At 42.7% G+C, this 23,838-nt stretch overlaps 1 protein-coding gene and 1 long non-coding RNA gene across 4 annotated transcripts; one reads left to right on the forward strand and one right to left on the reverse strand.

The window, feature by feature from the left end:
- Nucleotides 1-272: 272 nt before the first annotated feature.
- LOC139364357 (uncharacterized) lies at nucleotides 273-11,481 on the forward strand. 2 transcript variants are annotated; one of them, XR_011626042.1, is made up of 3 exons: nucleotides 273-349; nucleotides 9,811-9,891; nucleotides 11,359-11,481. It is a non-coding gene; the product is annotated as an uncharacterized lncRNA (long non-coding RNA). The 2 variants fall into 2 exon arrangements; XR_011626041.1 differs by lacking the exon at nucleotides 273-349 and adding an exon at nucleotides 1,539-1,625.
- Nucleotides 8,678-22,874, reverse strand: PN (purine nucleoside phosphorylase). Of its 2 annotated transcripts, XM_071100529.1 has the most exons (7): nucleotides 22,374-22,845; nucleotides 22,305-22,343; nucleotides 19,307-19,476; nucleotides 17,228-17,331; nucleotides 16,855-17,030; nucleotides 16,551-16,741; nucleotides 8,678-15,353 (listed from the first exon to the last, which is right to left on the reverse strand). In XM_071100529.1, exons 2-7 carry the CDS (start codon nucleotides 22,313-22,315, stop codon nucleotides 15,136-15,138), a joined length of 870 nt encoding a protein of 289 aa, XP_070956630.1. In that variant the 5' UTR covers nucleotides 22,316-22,343; nucleotides 22,374-22,845; the 3' UTR covers nucleotides 8,678-15,135. The 2 variants fall into 2 exon arrangements, with proteins under 2 accessions (XP_070956630.1, XP_070956631.1); XM_071100530.1 differs by lacking the exon at nucleotides 8,678-15,353 and adding an exon at nucleotides 15,360-15,774 and having other exon boundaries at nucleotides 22,305-22,874.
- Between the last annotated feature and the right edge of the window lie 964 nt (nucleotides 22,875-23,838).

The following is a 23,838-nucleotide window of genomic DNA, read 5'->3' on the forward strand; positions in this document are numbered from 1 at the left end:
GGCGTGAGCCACCGCGCTCGGCCAGAACTTTTTTGAGTTCACAGACTAAGTTCACTTGGGATGGCAGATACTGGCTCATATGGTTTGGCTGTGTGTCCCCACCCAAATCTCATCTTGAATTGTACTCCCATAATTCCCACATGTTGTGGGAGGGACCTGGTAGGAGATAATTTGAATCATCGGGTGGTTTCCCCCATACTGTTCTCGTGGTCGTAAGTCTCACGAGATCTGATGGTTTTATCAGGGGTTTCTACTTTTGCATCTTCCTCATTCTTTGTTGCCTCTGCCAAGTAAGAAGTGCCTTTCACCCTCTGCCATGATTGTGAGACCTCCGCAGCCATGTGGAACTGTAAGTCAAATTAAACCTCCTTTTCTTCCCAGTCTCTGGTATGTCTTTATCAGCATCGTGAAAACAGACTGATACACTGGCACAGAAGTTAGCACAGAAGAGTTGTTCATAAAGGTTTGGTGAAAGAGAGAGGAAAGGAGAGGAAAGGGAAGGAAGGAAATAGGGAAGAAGGGAGGCAGGGAGCCCTGAGCAGTGCATGGAGGTCAGCAGTTAAGATTAGCTCAGCAAAGGAAGAGTCCTGGGCTCCCCTGAGAGATGACCTCTGACAGGCTTCCAGGTTCCCGTGCTCTTTGAGAGAGTCTTTCTTATTCCCTTACCCAGTATACAGGTACTTTGGCCTGGCCTGGCCTGGCTGGCCAGATATGCAGTTGAGGTTTTACCTTCAAAGATGGCGGCTAGAGAAATAAGAAAAGGGAAAGCATTTAGAATCCATAATAAACCGTACTGATAAGTAACACACATGCAGATCTTATGAATTAATGTTGATCTTCTTAGGTAAGACCTTCATAATGCCAATGCTGTTATGTTAGAGAATGTCCTTATTCTTAGAGATGCATGCCAATATATTCAAAAGTGGACTGATAGGCAAATTGTCTGCAGCAGTTTACTTTCAAATGGCTCAGGAGAAAACAAATGTATGGAGCAAATTATTGACTATTGATGGTTTAGGTGAGAGGTACGCTAGTGTTCGTTTATATCCTTTCTAGTTTTCTGTAAACCTAAAGATATTCCAAGTTAAAAGTTCAGGACAAATGGACATTAGAAATTTTCCCTAAAATGTATAAAATCCGTAGTAAGCACACCTAACTGGTAACAGTGCTTGCTTATCTTGGCTGAGAGGATAAGGGGTTCTTCCTTGCTTTTTGGTGCTTGTGCATGTGTGTTTAAGGCCACAGCTAGGACCTTTCTTTCTGCCCCTCTGGCCTCTTTCACTGCACCAAACCACCTGCTAATTCCCCTAAGAACCACGTTTCTCAACAAGTGTTTCTATGCCTATCAGTAGCCCCACATGCTTCTTCCCCACAAACCCTTTCCTCATAAACCATTGCCCACACAAAACACACCTCCTTTAAACTGCCGTTCTGGAACAAATGGCTTTCTTCTCTACTGAGTGCACCTCTGCCCAAGGCTTCCACCCACAAACGGTTCTTTCTCTAAAGTTCCTGTGTAACCCTACCCCACCCATCCTCTCTGAATCATTGCCTCAATCCCCTGAGGTCTATCTTGCTGCAAATTGAATTCCTGCTGGTGTTGAACCGGAAGATTTCTCAGTTTGGTAAGCTAAAGAGTTGCCCTTCCCTGACAGATGAAGCAGTGAATTGCTTCCACTTTTGTCTAGGATCAGGCACAGACCTTACTGTTTCTGCCCTAGCACCCCAGCTCCTCAGGTCCCACTTGAGTGGCGTCAAGCAGAAGTGGACATGCATGGATAGGTATATAATTATTGAAACATGAAAGCACAGTGTAACATCTCACTCTCCTTCTGTAGAACTAGAGTGTTGTGAAACTGTAATTGTTGCTATTCAGGTTTTCGCAGATAAAATGTCTTGAAAAGAATTTTAGAGGTCATAAGGTCAAATATTTCTGTCTACAGCCTTGTCAAATACTCCTCTAGCTCCTATTTCAACATTTCAGGAATGTAACATAATAATGTCTTTTTTGTAAAGCTCTTTTTCTAATATTGAGTGGGATCTCCTGTCCTAGTCAACTCTCCAAAGTTACACAGAATAAATTTGATTCTTCTATATAAATAATGTTTAAAAATAATATAAGGCCGGGTATGTTGGCTCATACCTATAATCCCAATACTTTAGGAGGCCGAGGTGCTAGGATCACTTGAGGCCAGGAATTCGAGATCAGTCTGGGTAACATAGCAAGACCTTGTTTCTACAAAAAAATATTGTTTTAAGTAGCTGGGTGTGGTGGTATGTGCCTGTAGTCCCAGCTACTCAGGAGTTTGAGGCAAGAGGATTGCTTGAGCCTTGGAGTTCAAGGATGCAGAGAGCTATGATCATACTACTGCATTCCACGGAGCCTGGGTAACAGATCAAGATTCTATCTCTTAAAAAAATGATGATGATAGTATTAGTAGAAGACAGTTCTTCGCTACCTTCTTTCATCTTCTGTTTACCACCAAACTTAACTACTCTCTGACTTTTCATTCAACCTAAACGTGATGCCTTTTTACGCATTCTCCATCCCCATCTCTATACGTAGATCCAATGGTATGGAGACAAAAGTCCTGAGCCTGAAGGAATAGCTTAGCTATTCCTTTGCTGTGTGATGTTGGAAAAGTCAGATAACCTTTCTCTAAGCCTTTTTAAATCAGAAAAATGAAAATGAGAATAATATCAATGATACTTGCTCAAGGGTCTCAATAAGTATCACAACTAAAAGGACCAAAAAATGTAAAATATTTTGTAAACTATAAAGCACTATGTACATATTACCTGCTGTGACTATTCACATTAAAAGTCCAGTCTCAGCATGAGTGTCTCCCTTCTTCCCAGCGTAAATTAGGTCCTTCTATACTAGGTTTTTTTGGTAAAATGTAGCCACACACATTGGAATTCAGCATCAATGGCTCTTATGGAATGATAGTGAATGGCAGTGATTACTCTGGAAAAATCAGTCTATTCATAATGACAATGGTTCAGACTAGTTTGTTTTATTGCTATTGTTTTGTCTTGTTTTTTAGAGAGGGACAGGGTCTTGCTTTGTCACCCAAGCTGGAGAGCAGTGGCATGATCATTGCTCACTGTAACCTGGAACTCCTGGGCTCAAGTGATCCTCCTGCCTCAGACTCCCAAGTAGGTGAAACTACAGGTGTGTGCCATTACAATCAACTTTTTAAAAAAATTTGTGTAGAAACAGGGTCTTGCTAGTTGTCCGGGTTGGTATCAAACTTCTAGCCTCAAGTGATCCTCCCACCTCAGCCTCCCAAAAGGTTGGAATTATCGGCATGAGCCACTGCACCTGGCCTAGTTTTTTGTCTGTTTGTTTTTAATGCTTCAATATAACAGCTACATCTTCCTTCTGTACTAGCCATTCTTTTACACTCAATCAGCTTTATAGTTGCTCCCTCCCCTGCAGGGCTCATAGCCTGCCATGTTAGGAATTGTATCCCACAAAGTCTGGAGCCTTTGGGGTCTCTAAGCAAGAATTTAGCACTGAGGCTCTGGAGAGGAAGGGCTGAACTTTCTTTAACATATTTAAAGAGTTTGCTAAAAAGTCTTTACCCTGCGGGGATCACCTTGCAGAGTTTTTCTTTGTTGTTGTTGTTGTTTTTAATTTCCTAGCTCTGCTGCCATCTTATGGACAGCTATCAAGTCAAAACCAATCTCCTATCTGAGACCATTTTCCTTCTATTGGCAAGATTCCCTATCACACAACACAAGTGTAACTGTACTATAAGCAAGCCATAGGGTATTATATCAATAATCAGTAAAGGTGCCATTTAACTCTCAGACTATGGTACAGGCCATCTTCTCTTCAAATCACACCCAAGTCCCAGTTGGCTTCTTTCCAGTTCAAAATGCCTCCCATCATTTTTTAAAAAAGGGAAAAAAACCTTCCCCTGAACCCATATCCTTTCCCCCAGCTACCACTTCCCTTTAGAGCAATTTTCATTGTTTTCGCTTGCTGCCTCTATTTCCTCATCTCTCATTCTTTCTGGTGTCTGCTCTAATAAATATATCATCTTTGTTACCCCACTGAGACTACTTGTCAAGGTCAGCAGTGACCTTGATCAGTCTCTTTCTTCACTTTCCCTCCAAAGCATCCTACTTCTTGGTTTTCCTTCTACCTCATTAATGTCTCCTCAGACCCATTTGCTAGATCCTTCTGCTTCTCCTGACTTCTGTCCTGAAGTGATATCATCCAGATCATTTGGTTTAAATGCCACCTATGTGCTAATGACTTCCAAATGTATTTATCTAGCTTAAATCTCTTCCCTTGGACCCGAACTCATATACCTGACTGTGTAATCCACGTGTCCATCTGGAGGTCTAGCTTTTCGAATGTGACAGCAGTAAAAGAAACTTTTGACTATCATGCCAAAACTGCTCCTCTGTTAACGATATCTTGGTAAATGGCAACTCCATTCACCCAGTAGGTCAAGCTAAAAACTTAGGAACCTTTCTAAATTCCTCTTTTTTACTCATACTTTATTTTCTATATGTCTATAGAAATAAGGTAGGTCTTTTATATATATATTCTATATATATATAGAATATGTAAATTATATATCTATATAAATATAGGTAAGTCCTATCTGCTCTATCTTCAAATATCTCCAGAATCCAACCTCCTCTTACTGAAGCAGCATCATTCATCTAAGGTAATACCCGAGGTTTGCTGCCTCACGCCAAGGAAATCAAGGATGTGGACACACAAGGAATGAGGTTAAAAGCGGAGGTTTAATAGGCAAAAGAAAGAGAAGAGCTCTCTGTGCAGAGAGGAGTCCTGGGGAAAATGGACTGCCACTTCCACAGTGAAATGCAAGAGGTTTTATAGATGAGCTTGAGGAGGCAGTATCTCATTTACACAGGGCATGAACGATTGGTTGGACCAGGTATGCCATTCGCATAGCACTCAAAGAAGCTGGCTGCCCCACCCTAATCTTTTATTATTTGGATGGGTTTTTTACCTGGCCATTGCCATGTTGCCTGATTCTTTACTGTGCACGTGGTGACAAAGAAAAGGGAAGATGGAGCCTCCATGTTGAACATTCCTGGTCCTCAGGTAGCCCTTTTCTATTGGCACAGCAGCCAGCATTCACCTGTGCAAACTTCCAGCTTGCTTATCTATGTCTGCAGCTCAATTTTTCAGGCCGCTTTTTGTTAGAAAAGAAATGATTTGGGGGTTGCTTTTAGTTAAAAAAGGAAACCTTGCCAAGGACTCTTGCCCTCACCATCTGCGTAAATAATTTCTTCTAGTTCCTTTATCATTTGTCATGTGCGTCTGTGTGAAGAGACCACCAAACAGGCTTTGTGTGAGCAACATGGCTGTTTATTTCACCTGGGTGCAGGCGGGCTGAGTCCAAAAAGAGAGTCAGCGAAGGAGATAAGGGTGGGGCCGTTTTATAGGGTTTGGGTAGGTAAAGGAAAATTACAGTCATAGGGGGATTGTTTCTGGCGGGCAGGAGTGGGGGTTACAAGGTGCTCAGTGGGGGAGCTTTTTGAGCCAGGATGAGCCAGGAAAAGGAATTTCACAAGATAATATCATCACTTAAGGCAAAGACTGGCCATTTTCACTTCTTTTGTGGTGGAATGTCATCGGTTAAGGTGAGGCAGGGCATTTGCACTTCTTTTGTGATTCTTCAGTTACTTCAGGCCATCTGGGCATACAAGTGCAAGTCACAGGGGATGCAACAGCTTGGCTTGGGCTCAGAGGCCTGACATCATTGCCATCACTGGTTCAAGCCTAAACCAGCTTTTACCCTAATCTACCTCCAAGGTCTCCTAACCAATCACCCAGTTTTTGCTTAATATTATTGATTTTCTACAAAGCAGCCAGTGAGGTTTTCTTTTTTAAAAAAGTAAATTGGTTAAAAATCATTTCAATGACCTTCTTTCATGCTCAAAATAAAACCTAAACTTGCCTACATCTCCAATCTTGTCTACTACCACCATTTCCCTTGTTCAGTCTACTCTAATAGTTGACCATCTGTTACTGCTAAATTGTTAAGTTCCCTGAAAACTTGTATGTTTGCTTTACCTTCTGCTTGCACACTCTTCTCTAATCACTACATCGTTCATGCCCTCATTTACTCAGGTCTCTGCTCAACTGCCAGCCCCTTGGAGAGGCCTTCCCTGAACCAACCTATTTGAAATCACTCACACTTTTATCACTTTTTTTTAAAAAAGCAGCCTTAGTGAGCTGTATTTCATGTATCATAAAACTTACTTGTTTCAACTACAAAATTCAATGATTGTTAGGAATTTTATTCAGTGTTGCAACAATCATGTAGATCAGTTTTGGGACATTTTTATCCCTTAAATGAGATCTCTATGCCCATTTATATTAATCCCCATCTCAACCCTAAGCCCCAAAAAACCATTAATCTACTTTCTGTCTCTATAAATTTTTCTGGATGTTTCATATAAGTAGAATCATGTAATGCAGATTTGTATCTGGATTTTTTTATTTAGCATGTTCTTGAGGTTCATCCATGACATAGCATGTGTCAGTAGTTTGTTCTTTTTTATTAACAAATAGTGTACCATTGTATTGATGTACATTTTTTTTTTCTTTTTCTTTTTTTTGAGACAGGAGTCTCACTCTGTCACCCAGGCTGGAGTGCAGTGGCATGATCGCAGCTCACTGCAGCCTTCATCTCCCTGGTTCAAGTGATTCTCATGCCTCAGCCCCTGAGTAGCTGGGATTACAGGTGCATGCCACCATGCCTGGCTAATTTTTGTATTTTTAGTAGAGACAGGGTTTTGCTGTGTTGGCCAGGCTGGTCTTACACTCCTGGCCTCAAGTGATCCACCTGCCCCAGCCTCCCAAAGTGCTGGGATTATAGGCACAAGCCACCACACCCGGCCTAGATATACATTTTTTAAAAAATCCATTTACCAGTTGATGGGCATTTAGGATGTTTCCAGTCTTTATTATTTTAAAAGTTGCTGTGGACATTTGTGTATGTTTGTGTGGTTATATTCTTATTTCTCTTAGGCAGACAGCTACAAGTAGAATTGCTGGGTCGTATGGTAGTTTTGTGCTTTGCCTTCTGAGAAACTGACAAATTGTTTTCCAACTGGCTACACCATTTTACTTTTCTACCAGAAAATGGAAATTCCACAATTTAAAAAGATTCTTGTTTTTCTGCATCCTCACCAACATTTGTTAATGTGTGTCTTATTTATTATAGTCATTTTAGTGAGTGTGAAGTGGAATCTCATTGTAGTTTTAATTTGCCTTTCCTTCCTCTATTACCTTCCATCCTCTTTATTTTTTTCCTTAACACTTATTATTACCTTAGGTTTTTAAAAACATTTATATTTATTGGTTGTCTGACTCCCCTAATTTAATGTAAATACCATGAAGGCAGAAATATTGTCTTGTTCTTCTCCATATCCCTAACCCCTAGAACGTTTGTTGAGTAAGCAAGTAAACATATCCTCCTCATGTGTTCATCTCTTCTTGTTCAGCAGCCTAGAAAGATACACTTCATAGGTGCCCTGTCTGGAACATTGAGAAGCTGAAAAGCTCAGCTTCTTCCAGGTTTCATGCAGATGACAGTTTATAAATTGTCAGTTTTGGTTTTTGCATATATGCATATATGTATACATATGTTTGTGTATGTATATGCACACACACATAGACATACACACACATCCTGACATTTCTATATGAGGCTTAATGCATCTGATTATCAAAAGGATAAAGTTCAAAGCAAATGCAGAAAAAAAATGAATGAGTGTAAGTGCAATACAGAGTTGTCAAGTAAATGTTATGGTTATCTAGAAACTGAATGGCCATTACATTTACAAATGTCAATACTAGGTACAGATTGATAGCAAGACCTGACACAATGTCACTTGAATAAATCAAACAAGGTTATTTATCCAAAGGGCATGGCATAAAGTCAGCTCAGTCAGAAAAGTGAACACATTTTCCAATTCAGACAGAAGTACATCTTGACTCCAACATCTTCACCAAAAGTGTGCATTGTTACGGAAAACTCCTAAATGAGTGAGAAGACTCCACAGAAATTTAGTCTCTCTCGATACAGCCTATCTGTGCTCGTAAACAAGGGTGAATCTGCCTAGAACCCCTCCTTGGGCAGAGGTATCTCATGTGTCTAAGGGTTATATAATGACAGTACTATCGCTGGGTCTTAGAGAACAGTTTGGTTCTCTAAGGCATCTCTCTCAGCATATCCTGGTCTGAGAACATTCTTGAACTCAGTATTGTGGAACTGAAGCAGGGATCAGTTTCCTATATCTTTGAGAGACCAGCTAACAAGCCTTCGATCTTTGAGAGACCAGCTAACAGCCATAGGGTGTATCCTGAAGTGAAGAGTCTGTAGATAACAAATAGTTAAGAAGCTGGACAACCATAAAGAATGGCAGATTGACAGAAAATATCCAAAATTACTCTTACCATAATTCTGTCTTTTTTAATACTAGCCGTTTCTATTTGTGAGGGGGAGGGGAATTTGGCAAAGTAAGCATCGAAGGAAATCTAATGACCTGCCTGCCTAAAAAATTTCAGGCATAACTCAATTTTGCTTTTCAGGGACTTTACTGACTCCATAACATCTTATCTATGATGTCCAGAGTGAGAGCTTTCCCACTGCAAAACAACCGTATGAAAAACAACTACTGTGCCAAATGTCAAGTTTATTCCTTTGATCACAATTAAATAATTTTCATACTTTGATGACATTAGTGGAACAGTAACAATGGTGGTAGCTATGTATTATTATTTTGGGGGAGACGACACAGGCAGACAATAATAAAGATTAATACTGTGAACCAGAATTGACCTTAAACCATCTCTGACAGATAAAAGAATAGTTGATAGAACTAGATCAGGTCAGGCTACACAAGACAAGTACTATATTCTACTAACCTTTTATTATAAATTACAACAGGAGCTTAGATAGAAACAGTTCAAATAAAAGAGGAAAAGGGAAAACCAAGGCCAAAATCAAGTAGCTAGCAAGTGAAACTGTGTTTTAAAAAGAGTAACAGCAAAAAGAGGAAGAGAACAAGAAAAAAAAAAAAAAAAAAAAAAATTGGCAAGTGAGATAAAATAAAAGCTTTCTAGAATGAACAAACAGACTCAGAATGAACGCGAGTGTAAAAGCCCAGTGGAGGGGTACGGGTTCTTTGACCTGAAAACAAGAGAGCAAATTCAGATTAATCCAGAAGAATATCAACTCTAATTTATGCCAAACTAAAAGACAAATTGATTAAAGACAGGAAAATGTCTATTTTTATTAAAATCCAAATTTACAATAACAGAAAAACCAAGCAGATAACCAGTGTTTGTTCAAAGGCGTCCCTTAGAAACAAAACATTATTATGAAAATCAGGGGCCTATTTGCAAGAAAAAAAAGGCAACACAAATCTAAGCCAAATCGAATTCGGCAGAAGGCACAGCACAAAATGAATAGCTGTTTTCTTCCCACCTTCTTGCTTTAAAGGAGCAGCAGGTGGCATTATCTCTTTGTGTCTATTCCTATTAGTAATCAACGAACGAACTGAGAAGTGGCGAAAAAATTAAGACCATATTCTTCCTTTGCTTCTAAAAAACTGGAGGTGACAGACACATATCCTTGGCAGCATTGATGTAAGTCATCAAGAAAGCACACTAACTCACTGATGTGAAAAGATCTCCAAGATACGTTCAAATAAAATAGCAAGATACAGAAAATATATATAACATACTAAGTACTGTTTATAATAAGAGAAGAAAAATAGAATTTGTATTTGTTTATGTTTATATAGATCCTGGAAGAATGCAAAAGAAACTAATAACGCTGGTTACCAGTGGGTAAGGAAGGAAGGGCGTATGAGAACAGGATGGAGGTGAGAGTTCTCACTAAACACATTTTATGTTGCTTAATTTTTGAACTATGTGATTATATACCTATTCACAATTTTATATTAAAAAGAAACTATTGACTTAAGTGTGTATTTTCATCTCTAAGTTGTTTGCACTTTTGCCTTTACATTTTACTTTATAACAGCTTAGTCTTTTTTTTTGGTGACAGTCTTGCTCTGTCACCTAGGCTGGAGTGCAGTGGTATGATCACGGCTCACTACAGCCTCGATATCCCAGGCTCAAGCTAGCCTCCTATCTCAGCCTCCCAAATAGGAGGGACTATAGGTGTGCAACACCATGCCCAGCTAATTTTTAAGTTTTTTATAGAAACAGGGTCTCACTATGTTGCCTAGGCTTGTCTCAAAAAGTGCTGGGATTACAGGCATGAGCCACTGTGCCTGGCTAATTTACTCTTTTTTATTTTATTTTATCTTTATCTTTCGAGACAAAGTCTTGCTCTGTCACCCAGGCTGGAGTGCAGTGGCGCCATCTCGGCTCACTGCAAGCTCCACCTCCTGGGTTCACGCCATTCTCCTGCCTCAGCCTCCTGAGTAGCTGGGACTACAGGTACCCACCACCATGCCCAGCTAATTTTTTGTATTTTTAGTAGAGACGGAGTTTCACCGTGTTAGCCAGGATGGTCTCGATCTCCTGACCTGCCCGCCTAAGCCTCCCAAAGTGTTGAGATTACAGGCGTGAGCCACCGTGCCCGGCCAAGTTTATTCTTTAAAATGCTACAGAAGACCCCATCCTGACTAAAAATTAAATACTTAACACCAACCATTATGCTATTCTATACGGTTAATTTTGGGTGAAAGTAATTCTACTATCAAAACAAGCCTCTCTTTTAGTCAGGCTTCTAGCCACCAAAATGCTATAGTGCAATTTTCACCTGCCACTCCTTAGTTTAAAAACCGTCAATGGCTGGCCATCTTGCTTAGAAAATAAGGTCTTACTCTTTTGTTTTGTTTTGCTTTTTAGAGAACAGGGTCTCGCTCTGTTGCTGAGGCTGGAGTGCAGTGGCTCCATCATGGCTCACTGAAGGCTCAGCCTCCCCAACTCAAGCAATCCTCCCACCTCAGCCTCCCAAGTGGCTGGGACCATAGGCATCCACCACCACATCCAGCTAATTTTTGTATTTTTTGTAGAGACAAGGTTTCCCCATTTGCCCAGGCTGGTCTTGAACTTGGTCTTGAACTCCTGGGCTCAAGCGATCTGCCCAACTTGGCCTCCCAAAGTGCTGAGATACAGGTGTGAGCCACTGTGCCTGGCCCTAAGGTCCTACTCTTGAGCCTGGAATCAGAGCTCCTCTCTACCCTACTGCCCATACTCCCATTTATTTCTTCATTTTAACTATTTCAATTTGTTAAGTGATTAAACATTTCTGGATTCATCTGTATGTAATGCTCTCTGCTATGTCCTCTTAACCTACCTTTTTTTTTTTTTCAAAGGTGGAGTCTTACTCTCTCACTTAGAGTGCAGTGCCGCAATGACAAAGCCCACTCCAGCTTCAAACTCCTGTGCTCAAGTAAATCTCCCACCTAGTATGTGTGATTATAGGCATGAGCTACCATGCCTGGCATTTCTGTAAGGCCTAAATAATGTCTCAACAATCCTTTCCTACTCCCCAACTCTGGTGATGGTCCTCTTCTCTGAGTTCTGTAGCACATACCATCATTGACACTTAGCATACGCTACTTTTCACACATTACTGTATTCCTTTTTTAAAAAATTAGACCCTCTTCCTCAGTTCAGTCAAAAAAGCTGATTCTAAACAATGACAATATAACATTTGAAGAGACTAGTAATAGTCTTTAGCAGCTGTAAAGGACTCAAATAACTCAGCCTAGTTATTTCTTTTTCATGCATACATCTTATCTCACATCTAGACTACAGGCACTTCATCTTATACCAACTTACATTTTGGTTTTTAGGACAATGTTCTCTACATTAATACATGATTAATGAATACTTATTGATGCTAATAAAGATGATCATGATAAGGTCAAGAAAACAAGCCTGACTTCAATGTGTTTGGACATCTACCATAAGATTCAGTAAAATCAATCTCTTTTGCAGGCATTCTGCAGGCCCCTCCAGAAACGAATGGTATCATCACCAGTTTTTTTGAAGAATGTCTTTTCTCTGGGAAGCTCTCCCACACCTACTTCCCTTCACTGTGTGCTCGTATCCTACAATCCTAAACTGATACATTCAGCTTTGGCTGGACTGGTTGGCTTTTTAAAATCAGACACTTGATGAACAAAATGTGGTGTATCCATGCCATAGAATATTACTTGGTCACAAAAAGGAATTAAGTACTGATACATGCTACAACTTGGATGCATCTTGAAAACATTATGCTAAGTGAAGGAAGCCAGCCACAAAAGTCCAATTTCATTAGTGTGAAAGTCCAACGTAGTTAAATCTATAGACACAGAAGGTAGATCAATGGTTGTTTGGGGCTATGGGGAAGCAGATAAGGTTTCCCTTTGAAATGATGAAATGATCTCAAAATAACTGGTAATAATTGTGCTTATTTATGAATACACGAAAGACCATTGAATTGCACACCTTAAATGGGTGAATTCTGTGGTATGTAAATTTTATCTCAATACAGCTATTTTTTAAAAAGAAACTGAATAGGCTGGGCGCAGTGGCCCACGCCTGTAATCCCAGCTCTTTGGGAGGCTGAGGCAGGCGGATCACGAGGAGGTCAGGAGATCATGACCATCCTGGCTAACACAGTGAAACCCCGTCTCTACTTAAAAAATACAAAAAATTAGCTGGGCGTGGTGGCAGGCACCTGTAGTCCCAGCTACTTGGGAAGCTGAGGCAGGAGAATGGTATGAATCTGGAAAGCGGAGTTTGCAGTGAGCCAAGATTGCGCCACTGCACTCCCGCCTGTGTGACACAGTGAGACTCCATCTCAAAAAAAAAAAAAAAAAAAAGAGAGACTGAATACATTATGTCTTCATATAAATAAATACAAATTTAGTAAATCTACTTACTAAATCTAAAAAGCTTACAATGCTCTTAAACATTCCACTCAATTATCTCTAGGACATATTTTTCAGATGGCCCCATTCTGATTCCTGGTCAGTCTGACCAAGAGACAGATTGGGGTAGGAAAGCCAAGTACCAAATGCAGCTCTCCTCAAACCAATTACCTTTCTGCCTGTCTCACTAGAGCCTTTCATGTCCTGATCTAGTCACACCAGTTGTGACAATGACTCATGAACATGCCTAGTACTTTTTGCGGCTCTGCTTTGGCTCATCCTGATGTGAAATCCTCTTCCCCTGCTTCATCCTTCAAGATTTTCTATAAAACTTTACCTAAGTATCCACCACTTTAAGCAAAAGAAAATAAGAAAAAAAAAAACTTTCCCTAATCTACCCAATTCTCACTGTTGTGTATATACAATCAGTCCCTCCTTTGAGCTCCCACGTGTGACTTTGTACTCATTTTGTACAAGCGTTATACAACGGTGACCTTGTAAATGAATCTTAAGATTGTAGAGCAAGGCCAGGAGGATGGCTCACTCCTGTAATCCTAGCACCTTGGTAGGCCGAAGCAGGAGGATTGCTTGTAGCCAGGAGTTTGAGACCAACCTCAGCAACATGACGAAACCCCATTTCTACCAAAAAATACAAAAATTAGCCAGATGTGGTGGCATGCACCTGTGGTCCCAGCTACTCAGGAGGCTGAGGTGAGAGGATCACTTAAGCCTGAGTGACGGAGGTTGCAGTGAACTGAGATCACACCACCGCACTGCAGCCTGGGTGACAGAGTGAGACCCTGTATCAAAACAAGAGACCGAGCCACTCCAAGATGCTTTTTCTTTGTGTTGGGCAGTTAAGTAGGTCAGTTAACCAAACAAAGGATAATTTGAAAGTTCTCCAAAGCAGCCTGTGCAAAATATCTCTTCCGTATTATACCACTAACAACTAAAATGTTGTCACTACTAGAGGCTCCTCCAGACTGGTCTTTCTCAAAAGGCACACAGGCCTGGGAGGGCAGTGTGGTTTTGAAACATGCCAGCCAGCTGAATGCAAGTTGATAAGCAAAGATAATAGTGCAGTGAGCCAACAAGGGGGAAATGCCTGGATACAGTATCACAGGGAGGTTCTGACCAAGTAAAGAGAAAGACTGGAGCCCAGAAAGGAAGTGGAAGGACAGAAGCAGACACTCAAAGAGAAGCAGAGTGTGAACCAACTTCACAGGTTTGCCTGGGGCTGGCAGCAATCCAATGAACAACAGAGTGGCTGACAGCAGAGAGAGGCATTTACCACTGCCTTGTCAGAATGGAGTGAATGGAGAGTGTGGTTACTGACGTTAGAGAAGAGTAGGAGAGAAAAGGCAAACAAGAGGAAATATAATTAGGGCTTTGGTAAGGAAGCGGGAACTAAGGAAGAGGCTAATCAGTGAACTGATTCAGCTATGATCAAATAGACAGGAAATGAAACAATCAGAAGGCAAGGGAGAGAGGAAGGACTAGCCTGACGGAAGTGGCCATCAAGTGCCAGAAGTTAACTTTTCCTTACCATCTTGTAACCTCTTTCCCACCTTTCATCATTTTGCCCTTCTTCATCCTTTGCTACACTCACATACTATCTCATCTCAGTTCCTAATTACTTGTCTGAGAAGCAGATAGTCACACAAGACATGTGGTCTCACATCCTTTCATGTCAATCTTGTCCTGTGCCTCAGCCCCATCCCAAGCTACACAAAAAATGAAACTATTTCATCTTTCTCTTTATTCTGACAACATTATGACATTAAATAAAGTCCAAGAGGTATTGGGTTAGTCCTTGTTTGGTCTCTGGTGATTTAGATAAGGCAGAACAGAGCCCCCAGGAATGTATTATCTCAAAAAGCTAGTAGCAGCTGCTGTGCAAAGTTCTAAGGCCCAAGTCAAATCCTGGGCACCTCCACAGATGCGTGGTAGGGCATGGGCTCCAGCTCTTGTATAAGAAAGAACAGAAACGAGAACAGCTTTATTTTGTAGCGCCAACGTCTCACTATGCTCACACCTGTAATCCCAGCTGTGAGAAGAGGATCTGGCACTAGAAGGGTCTAGTGGAAGAAAGTGGGAAAGGTGAAGGCTAGAAATCTTTTCCTTTCTGCTACAACCTAAGGACAGAGGCACGTGACTCCAGCAAGAGGTCAAAGAAGGTAGCAGCTATTTGGATCTTGTGTGAGAGACGCCAGACCACTCCAGGGCAGATCAACTGGCTTTGTCAGGGAGTGGAATGCTGGCCATAAGAATGGAGACCAACTGTTCCAATTTCTGTGCAGCTTGTTTGCCAGCCGCTAATACTTCTTCATGGTTGGCCTTCTCCAGGCTTTCATAATCCATGATGACCTTGTTGGTGATGAGTGAGAAGCCGAAGACTCGAAGTCCACAGTGCCGTGCAACGATAACTTCTGGTACTGTACTCATGCCTGATGGTGAGAAGGATGGAAACCAACTGTCAGGATCCTCAAATAACTCTTTTCCTTGCCCTTTAGCCTCACTTTCAACAAGAATTAAAACTCTCAAAAAACATCCAAAGATGTCCAGGTGCAATAGTGGTTCATGCCTGTAATGGCCAGGTGCAGCGGTTCACACCTGTAATCCCAGCACTTTTGGAGGCCAAAGCAGAAGGATGTCTTGAGCCCACGAGTTTGAAACCAGCCTGGGCAACATAGTGAGACCTCAGTTCAAAAAATAATAAAATTAGCCAGATGTGGTAGTGTATGCCTGTGATCCTAGCTACTCAGGAGGCTGAGGTGGGAGGATTGTTTGAGCCCAGGCAGCTAGAACTGCAGTGAGCTAGAGACGGTGACACTGCACTCCAATCTTGGCAACAGAGCAAGGTCCCACCTAAAACAAATCCAAAGAAGCAGCTAAATTATTGTTGAGGTATGTTCTTCTGTATTGCCTAAAATAAATACACATTTCTTAAAATCACCAGTGCAATGCTTCATTTCTGTATTTGTGGCAATTTTGAAGTCAATCCTAATGATAGAGTTCCATCTTCAGCTAGAGGTACAGAAGGTGGCTATAGTGAATTTTTTAGAATTCTTAGAAACAGTCATCAAATTGGCCAGGTGCAGTGGGTCACGCCTGTAATACCAGCATGTTAGGAGGCCGAGATGGGCGGATCACCTGAGATCACAAGTTCAAGGACCAGCCTGGCCAACATGGTGAAACCTCGTCTCTACTAAAAATACAAAAATTAACTGCGTTTGGTGGCACACGTCTGTAATCCCAGCTACTTGGGAGGCTGAGGCATGAGAATTGTTTGAACCTGGGAGGCAGAGGTTGCAGTGAGCCAAGATCATGCCACTGCACTCCAGCCTGGGTGACAGAGCGTGACACCATCTCAAAAAAAAAAAAAAAAAGAAAAAAGAAACAGCCATCAAATCATGGATAGGTCATTCATTAGCACTGCAGCTGTTAACTCCTTGGTGCTTCGTAAGGAGATTTGATGCTACACCAAATCTCACCACTTTGTATTTCAAGAAGTCAGTTTAATTCACCCTTCCCTGAAATCAGATCCTCTCAATCCAATGAGGCCTGTTATCTCCTACTCCTTCCCAGTCCCATTTTGCTAAATCCCTCCGTCTTCAAGCCTCCAGCCAAATTCCCCTTCTCACCAACAGCATCTGCTCCCAGCTTCTGCAGCAGACGAGATTCTGCCACAGTCTCAAAGCTGGGGCCTGCCAGCATCACATAGGTGCCTTCCTGTAGCTCACGTTGCTCCCCCATTTGTTTCCACATACTGAGAGCCCTCTGCCTCATAGTCCGGTCGTAGGCATCAGACATGGCAGGGAAACGAACTCCAAACCTAGGACACAGGTTGAATTATCTCACATAAATGGAATTTTAAAAATTCTCCCAAGGCTCCTAGAGAAGTCCTTAAATCCTACCCATCTGAAAAAAACAGAGTAAGATACATACCTTTCATCATTGGGCCCTCTGAGAGGGTTCTGACCACTGAAACCAGGTAGGTTGATATGGTCACGGATCAGCATGATATCTCCAACCTCAAACTCGGGGTTCAGCCCTCCTGCTGCATTGGTGACCACCAGGGTGTCCACACCCAGAAGGTGGAAAACCCTCACTGGGAAAGTCACCTTCGAAGCAAAAGATCAGAAAAAATTTTTACAAAATTTCATCAATCCAGCTACACGGAAATGCATGATATACATCGTGAAAGAAAAGGAAGGAGGGGACCAAAAATCCACCTAACCCAGATAGCTAGGTAGTGAAAGAGGCTAGATAGTTCTCTCCTGCCTCTTCCAGATCCAACCAGCCTATTCCCCTGATTTACCTTCCAGAGCGAGTACCCTTCATACATATGGAACCTGCCCTGCATTATCACACAGGCTCTGCCATTCAGGAACCCAAACACCAGTCGGCCAACATGACCTGGCACTGTATACAAAAAAGAAAGAGAAATGAATGGGATTATACTTTCATGCAACACATATCCATTGAGCACCTACTGTGAGTTACTCGCTCTGCTCAAAATGTTAGGATATAATTAAGTAAAAGACTCATTATTATCTCTGCTTTCAGAAAGTTTAAGTCTGGTGGGAGAGCCAGGCATTACTCATAATTATACAACCTGAGATTAGAGATATGGGGTAAAGATGTTCAGCATGAACATCCAAAGTAGGAAGGGCTTTTTAAAGAAATTTCAAGATAATACAAGCCATACTGCCAGAGAGTAACAAGTGAGTATAAAAAAGTAGATACTCAGAAATGGAAGGTTCAATACCACATGCTATCACTCGTAAGTGGGAACCAAACATATACATATGGACTTACAGAAATAATAGACACTGGGGACTCGGAAGTGAGAAAGTGGGAGGGAGATGAGGGATGAGAAATTACCTAATGAGTACAATGTTCACTGCTCAGGTGATGGTTACACTAAAGCACAGACTTCACCACCATGCAGTATATCCATATAACAAAACTGCATTGTACCCCTGTAAATCTATAAAAATTAAAATAAAAAATAGGCCAGGTGAGGTGCCTCACGACTGTAATCTCAGCACTTTGGGAGGCCAAGACAGGTGGATCAAGAGGTCAGGAGTTTAAGACCACCCTGGCCAACATGGTGAAAACCCATCTCTACTAAAAATACAAAAATTAGCCAGGTGTGGTGGCACACGCCTGTAATCCCAGCTACTCGGGAGGCTGAGGTGGGAGAATCACTTGAACTTGGGAGGCGGAGGTTGCAGTGAGCCGAGATCACACCACTGCACTTGAGCCTGGGTGACAGAGTGAGACTCCTTTTCAAAAAAAAAAAAGTGAATGCAGTAATTACAGACCTCTTCAAATTTTTCAAAGTTCTCAAAACATGTATTCTTATATATTGCCCTAACTTAATTACCTACCTCCTCAGTCCAGCAAGCAAGCTCATAGTATACTTACTCTGGCTTCCTAAAGAAGAGGCTACTGAACTAGGGGAAATGAATTTGAACACATGCAAGTCTCTTTCCTTATGACCCATAGGACAGTCCTACGGGAACACATGTCCATGTAGGGGTGCGTGGGAGCGCAAAGATAACTCCCCACAGACATAACAGCCATTATTACCACTCCCTTATCTGGCAATCTCTTCTAATAGATGGTCAACCTATCCCTTAGGGAATGGGAGAGGGACCAGAACCAAGAGGAAGAGCTGAGGAATTCTCAAAGATAGAGGAGCTTATGCAAAAAAACCCAAAATGAAACAAAAACAGTAATAAAGTTGACATAGGAAACCCAAGTGGAGTATAAAAAATAAACATGTTGATAAGCTTAAAAAAATTAACCCCCTTATCATTTAATGCAGTGCCCTTCTCACTGGGGGTAGGAGTGGCCAATGGAGCCAACGTCACTACTATCTCCCTTAAAGAAGTATGCCCTTCACACACCCTCTCTTAATGTTTCCCACACCTTCCCCCTCTGCTCTCCCAGTCTTGTTTCAAAGGGTTTAAAAAAATAGCTATTAAAAATCTTTTCCTGCTGTCAGGTCTTAAAAAAAATTCTTAACTCTCCAGGGAAAAGAAGAAAGAAATCTTAAAAATTAATAAATAAACCAACAGAAGTTAATTATTTGAGAAATTAAGTAAACCAAATAAATGACCCTTGCCCTTTACTTGGCCCCTGTCACCTGGCCCTCTTCTAAGTCTTAGTCTCAGTCCACTGACACACACATGCCCTGTCTCTTGTGGGATGTCTGCTAGAGGAATCTCCTGAGTCATTCTGACTCATGGTGGGCTCTTCTCCTCTCTTACAACATTTGTCTTCAGTGAAATGCTAGGTCAAGGAGTAGAAACGTTGGCCTCCTTGGTTGTGTTCCACAGAATCCCAATAACATCCCTCAGTCCCATTCCCCGCTTTCACTTGCCAGTACCTGTACTTTGGGGAAAGTTGGGGATTTCACTGTAGTCAAAGATCTGGGCCTGAGTTAATTTATCAGTCAGACCTCCTAATCCAGAACCACAGATTATTGCAACTTGAGGTCGGTGCTTAGTGTGAGACAGAAGCCATTCTGCAGTGTTCTTATAATCTTCATATGTGTATCTAGGGGAGAAAAAACATCAAGGTGGATTCTGCTCCCATTCCAAGGGCATCACAGACAAATGACCTTTGGTGCAAAAAGGCTGGCAGGTACACTGAGGCAGCAGGGACAGAGAAGTTGGCACAGAGGGAGAGGCCATACTATGCTCACCCATCTACTCAGCCACCCTTCTTTCTGCATCAAGCCCACTACAAGTCTGATATGAAACTCCCTCCATTCCAGAGCCTGGCAAAAATTAATAAAGCCTGTTTCTACTAACAGACCCAACTCCAGTGTTGGATCTACTGAACACTGGCAAGTTGCATACTTATCCTTATGACAAAGGTTTAGAGAGGAAGGGATCAGAGTCTATAGGGAAGTGCAATGAAATAATCAAATTAGGATGGGTAAAAGGGCTTGACCAGGAGGGAGCCCAACAAGAGTACTCAAAATAGGATTAAGCCCTTCCTGAGGGTGGTGACCACCTAGTAAAATTCCCCTTATTACCTTACCTATTCCCCAAAGACATTCAAAATGTAATTAAGACCAACTACCATGAAGGCAGGGATAAACTCAGATTTCCTTTTGAACCCTTATCCCTCCAGTTCCTTCCTCAGCCAAAGACTTAAGGGCTACATTTTTTTTTTTTTTTTCAAACCAATAAAACACAATGAGAACACACCTGGTAGAGGTCTACATACCATTCTTAGCTCCCCAGATCACAAAGGGGTTAATTCCAGACAAGAAACTAGATAAGCTGCTGTACAAAAAAGCAGACCCAGTCCACAGTACTGGTTGTCAAAAGGCTAAACCAGGACTGACTACACTAATTCTCAGCAGACGCTTGTTAGAAAGACAGATTCTGGCACTCCAGCCTGGTGACAGAGTGAGACCCTATATAAAAAACAAAAAACAAAACAAAAAACAAAACAAAAAACGGATTCTGAAGCCCATGTAATTTTGATTTTAAAACCAGGTTTAGGGGCCAGGCACGGTGGCTCATGCCTGTAATCCCAGCACTTTGGGAGGCCGAGGCGGGTTCACGAGGTCAGGAGATTGAGACCATCCTGGCTAACACGGTGAAACCCCGTCTACTAAAAATACAAAAAAAAAAAAAAAAAAAAAAAAAAATTAGCCGGGTGTGATGGCGGGCGCCTGTAGTCCCAGCTACAGGGGAGGCTGAGGCAGGAGAATGGCGTGAACCCAGGAGGCGGAGCTTGCAGTGAGCCAAGATCACTCCACTGCACTCCAGCCTGGGCCACAGAAAGAGACTCCGACTCAAAAAATAAATAAATAAAAATAAAATAAAATAAAATAAAATAAAACCAAGTTTAGGAATTGCTGGTCTAGAGGGAAGCAGAACTCAACCTAGATTCTAGTCTCAATATTGTCTTTTTAGGCATGTAATTTGTGCTCCAAATTATTTTCTCAGGTATAAACAAGGGAATGTAAATTGGCCCCATCTACCTTATAGGCTCGATCTGAAAATGAATTGAATACTTGCTAACAACCTCCAAAGACCTATGGCTCTGTTACACACAGTATTTGAACTTTTCTCCTGCTTTCCACCTGCCTGTGGTCTTCTTCCTGTCCTTCCCCCTCCCTGCCTCCTTCCAGTTTCCTTTCTCTCCACTGAGGATCTTTGCTCTTCAGGAACCTAAGGTCACTTACCCAGAACCCCTACACTAGCAAGAATCAACCCGTGTTACTTTTCTTCCATTTCCAAGTCCAGTTCTCTCACATTCATCTGGGAAGACCAAAGGTTGCCTTCAGAGGTGGCAATGAGGTGTGACAGAGCTGAATATAACTAACCAAGCTTTCACAGGAATTTTTTTACTCCCAAAGCAGAGCCTAGGAAACCAGATATGATTGCACAATACACCAGGCTACCCTCAGGGAAGCAGTTGGATAAGGTAGGTTGGGGGCTGGTCAACACAGCCACAGGATAATGGAGAGAAGCAATTAAGTTGGTAAAATGTTAATCAAATGGCGTCCCCAAAAGGTGCAAAGGAAATGAATGGTGTGTGAAGCTGCCACCACATGGCATGTCTAGCTACAACTCATAGCACTTCCTCATTGGCTATCAGTCCCCACAAGAACACCCTGGCTCCCTGAGCATCCAAAAGCAACTGTGATGCCTAATGCAGGCCACTTGGACTGGGACATCCAGGACCAAAGCAGAGAGAAGAGTTTTCAAAGGCCTGGGGTGGGGGAAGTGAGCAGAGGACTGTTGCTCAGTTCGATGACTGATTTCCTTCTCCACTTAGGAGTCAGTTCCCACTGAGTTTATCATACTTCCCGTCTGGAAGGAAGGAAGGAGTGCAACTGGCAAAGGAGGTGAGCAATCTTTCCTCTAAAGGAGGAACTCCGAATTTGAGCACCAAAGTACCTCGCAGCTTTACCCAGACCCTAGCATGGGAATTTATGAAGAACGCAGGGGGTGAGGACACCTCCTCCTGGTATGGAGTGAGGGATATATATATATATATATATATATATATATATATATATATATATATATCCATACACTCATTCTCCACTTGTACCCCTAACACACACACGGAGACACACAACGGCTGCTTTTACGGAGTAGCTTAGACCGCACCAAACTGTCCCCTTCCTGCTCCAGTGGCGCCACCCCAGCTCGACTCCCGCGTGCGTCCCTGCCCGCGCTGGCTGCCACATGACTCTGCCGCCTTGCTCCCGACAACAGGCTCCGTGCCAGGCCTCTCTGCATCCCCTGGGCGCTCGCTCCCTTCCCCGGCTCCCTCTGGGCCCAGTGTGCCAGGTTCCCGGGTCTCACAGCACCCGCCCCTCCCCAAGGGTCCTGCGGGCCTGATGCCCGCCTCACCCGTTCTCCATGGTCTCGCAGCAGCCCTCTCGATGAACCTGCTCCGGTGTGCTCCGGTGTGCTCCGGTGTGCTCCGGTGTGCTCCGATCCGCTCCGGTGTGCTCCGATCCGCTCCGATCCTCTCGGATCCTCTCCGCTATGCTGAACTGAGCAAGGCTGCCCGGTCTGGTCCGCACAGTTCGCTCACTGTTCTGGGCTCTGGCTTATATCCCCAGCCCTGGAGTCCCCAGCCAATGGCAAGCGAGCACGCGGGCCGGCCCCGTCTCCATGGTGACACACCCTAATTCAATCGGCTGAACCTGGGCTGTAAATCTAATCGGAGTTCTTCCCAGCCCTAAACCTTCTCCCTCGAGGCGCGGGGATGGGGGGCGGACCGGAGCGCACCCAGCATTTCATCTCCGTACCCATTCCAGTCCGCAGGGCAGGAATTCCCAGCAAGAAGGCCTATGCGGAAATAGGGCTAGAAGTCGAGAGGAAAGCCCCCAGCTCTCTCCCTGCAACCTCATTCCAGCTGTGTCAATAGCAAACCGTGAGAGATTCAAAAAGAAAAAAATTTCAAACCTTAGATTGCACAACCCCAGAATAAAAATGAAGCGAGCCTGTGTCTGAGTTGCTGCCTGGACAAGGGAAGCTGGGTCGCCCCTGGCAACAGTTCTTACTTGGAGGATACAGGGTTTAGGAGAGCACATCCAGGCCCAGACCGGGAGAAGAAAAAGTTCTCAGGCAAGAATTCCTGGGTCCTAGATGCCGACGGAAAGGATGAGGATGGATTTGGTGGGTAGGGACACAGATAATCCCTTGATCTGCACAATACTGATCCAAGCAATTCAGGTAACTAGAGGACTCTTCCCAAGAGGAAAATTCTGTTATCAGAATACATGGGTACCAGAATATAACATAAATAGCGTGTCTTTGGTAGAATACAACTATTTCTTCTCCCCACATTTACAAATTAACCAACCTTACATCAAATCACAAATCAATGGTCCTTTCTTAGCTATTGGAATCTTCCACTTCTTCCCTCCTCCAAACTCTTTCAGCTTGCCGTTTTACCCACTTCTGTGGCCAGCCGCTATTTTCCAACTGTTTTTCTCATTCATTTAACAAATATTTATTGAGCATCATCTATGCACCAGTACTGTTCTAGTGCTAGGGACACAAGAATAAAAACAATATCTGTAATATTAAATATATATATATATACACACATATATATATATATATATGAAGGTCAGGCGCGGTGGCTCACACCTGTAATCCCAGCACTTTGGGAGGCCGAGGTGGGGGGATCGCCTGAGGTCAGGAGTTGGAGACCAACCTGGCCAACATGGCAAAACCCCGTCTCTACTAAAAATCCAAAAAATTAGCTGGGCATGGTGGCAGGCATCTGTAATCCCAGCTACTTGGGAGGCTGAGGCAGAGAGAATGGCTTGAACCTGGGAGGCAGAGGTTACAGTGAGCTGAGATCGCACCATTGCACTCCAGCCTGGACAACAGAGCGAGTGGCTGGTTCCTGAGAACTTATTAGCACTTT

This window comes from Macaca nemestrina, chromosome 7 (genome assembly GCF_043159975.1).
Source record: "Macaca nemestrina isolate mMacNem1 chromosome 7, mMacNem.hap1, whole genome shotgun sequence".
Classification (NCBI taxonomy): domain Eukaryota; kingdom Metazoa; phylum Chordata; class Mammalia; order Primates; family Cercopithecidae; genus Macaca; species Macaca nemestrina.